Source organism: Penaeus vannamei, chromosome 11 (genome assembly GCF_042767895.1).
Source record: "Penaeus vannamei isolate JL-2024 chromosome 11, ASM4276789v1, whole genome shotgun sequence".
In the NCBI taxonomy this organism is placed as follows: Eukaryota; Metazoa; Arthropoda; class Malacostraca; order Decapoda; family Penaeidae; genus Penaeus; species Penaeus vannamei.
The window spans coordinates 12453130-12455629 of NC_091559.1; the positions used below are offsets into that span (position 1 = coordinate 12453130).

Genomic DNA, 2500 nt, shown 5'->3' on the forward strand with positions numbered 1-2500 from the left:
TTTTCATTTTTTACGCCGTCTAACTTGGCCTCCGTCCGTTAAACCATTTCTCATACTTTCCCATGTTTTTTATGCGTGTCTTCACCAAGAGTTTGTCAGCACTATTTTAAACGATTTTGTTTTTGTTTGTTTTTTATCTCTTAATTATTTATTATATGTATATATTGCCTACGTTTATATCCATTTGGATGAATATTTTCTTTAAAGACGTATATTTTCGTGCTGACACCTAGATGAAAACACTTATGGAGTTGGGACGCCAACTTAGGGGTAGTTTTATGGTTTATTTTGTTATCTGGTGTAGTTTTCCATGCACATTACCTCCGCTGTGATAAATTCGTATTGTACGCATCTATATCTACTTCCGATGACTGAAAGCACTTGTAGAAATTCCTTGTGAGTGTAATTTGTTCCATAATAAACCTCGTACTATTTTAGAGTTTTTACTTATTCCCAGCCAGAACACACTTCTCTCAGACTCGGGTCTCTGAACAGCATATTGCTGGTTACTTTGATAACTCTCAACCCTGAAAGGCTGTAAAAAGGCTAAATGAAGCAGTGTATTCAAGCTGATATTTTACCATCTATGGTAACAAGAACATACTAAAAATACCTTTACTGTTGCTACACCTTGGTTCCCGCTTCTAGCAGAGAAGATAATTCTATGATAATTCTACGATACCTCCCTTTTCATATTTACACATACATACCCGACATTCAGTATACACTGTATTTCATTCCACCCCCCCCCCCCCTTTTACAATATTCACACCCACATACACAACACACGGTTCCCGAACCTCCTAATCGGGTGGTGGCAGCGTGCCGTAGGCCTGGAACCTTACATCTGTTCACTGCAGACGAATATTTTCCTGAGTAAAAATCCATATTCTCGGTTAAGCCCAAAATGTGCTAGACAGCTTAATATCTACTGGGTCTACGCCCTGCGACACTATATTTATAGATATGGATATAGAGAAAAATGTTATCCTCAATTCAAACATTTTCTTAATCAAAGAGGTATCCAACTCCATTGTCGGGTCATTTAACATTATTCGAAACCGTTAAATAATTTTAGATCCTCTTAAGCAGGCCTTATACGTTCCACGTCTATAAACATCCTCTGGAGCATTATAAACTGTTTAGAAGATCCGAAATTTTAAAATCATTCTACAGCCACTGTTGTTTGTCCTAGTTGTAGTTATTGTTGCTGACATTGCTTTTGTTATGTCTTTGCTGTTGTAGTTATTGTTGTTGCATTTGTTGTAGTAGTTTCTGTTGTTGTTTGGCACTTCGATGGAATTTTGCCATTCAGATCCGAGAATCATCGATTAATCAGGAAATTATTTCTCCTGTAAAGTAATATAAACCTAGTAAGGAAAACCTTGAATATATACAAAGAGGCTGATCGAAATAATTAGCCTTATGAAAGATCACAAAAAAAAAGAAATACTCATAAACACAAAACATACTAAGAAGGCAGTAAAGGAAAATTCAATTCAGATTACTAACAATATATTTGAAAATAAAATAAAAAGGACGAATTAAAATCAACTAATAATATTAACAAATGATTAAATGTAACAAAGAAAAAGGGATACTAAATAATAGAATTTAAATTATGGAAAACTTGCCACCCCTTTCTCTTTTGTCTCGAAACGAAAGCACTATACAATCAAAATTGGATTATAATGATTGAATCAAGATAATGGATAATGAAACCTAGACGGAAGGATTAATAAGACATATTGTATCCTTCTTTAGCTTGTGTCGAGGGGAAAATATAAATAATTGATATCAACAGTTATTAAAGTATGAAATAATAGAATTACGATAAAAAAATGGATGATAACAGCTAGAATCAAGATTAGAAATATGTACCGAAGCGAAAATGATAAATTACTGAAATTGGATAATAAAAGTCTAATTGATTGTAGAACAAGAACCTGCCTTCCTTCTGCCATTGGTGTGGAAGCGAACATATCAACTGATAATACCAAAACATTAATAAACAAGAAAGAAATATATTTTAAATGCATAATAAAATCAAATAAAATGGCAAAATCGGAAAATTTAAATTAAAATTTCAGATAATACAATAATATGAGCAGATTTCAGCGTCTTTCTCTCACTTGAAGCAAAAATATCAATGTGATATCAACCATTAATGAAAAAGAAAGGAATGACAATAAAAAAATGCACGACAAAATCAAGTAAAAATTGCAAAATTGTAAAAAATAGAATTAAAAATATTGCAATAACATAAACAGAACAGTCCTTCTCTAACGTGTCGAAGCGAAAATATCAATGAACAATGTCGACAAGTATTTATTTAATTTATTTATTTTATGAATAACGATAAAATAGCAAAATCGGAAAATGAAAACTAGAATTAATATTGAATTACAAACAGAACCCACCTTCCTTCTCTGACTTGCGTCGAAGCGAAAATATCTCCCGTGTGTTGGCTGAGGGAGAAGAGGGGGTGGGGGGCGCCGAC

At 33.2% G+C, this 2500-nt stretch overlaps 1 protein-coding gene across 1 annotated transcript in view; it reads right to left on the reverse strand.

Moving 5' to 3' along the window:
* Nucleotides 1–2500, reverse strand: part of LOC138863234 (putative neural-cadherin 2) — a 34063-nt gene that overhangs the window by 24569 nt on the left and 6994 nt on the right. The window contains exon 5 of the mRNA XM_070127411.1: nucleotides 2421–2500. This exon is cut by the window's right edge and continues 84 nt beyond it. Within this exon, the coding sequence (XP_069983512.1) occupies nucleotides 2421–2500 (80 nt within the window). The remainder of the gene's footprint in view (nucleotides 1–2420) is intronic.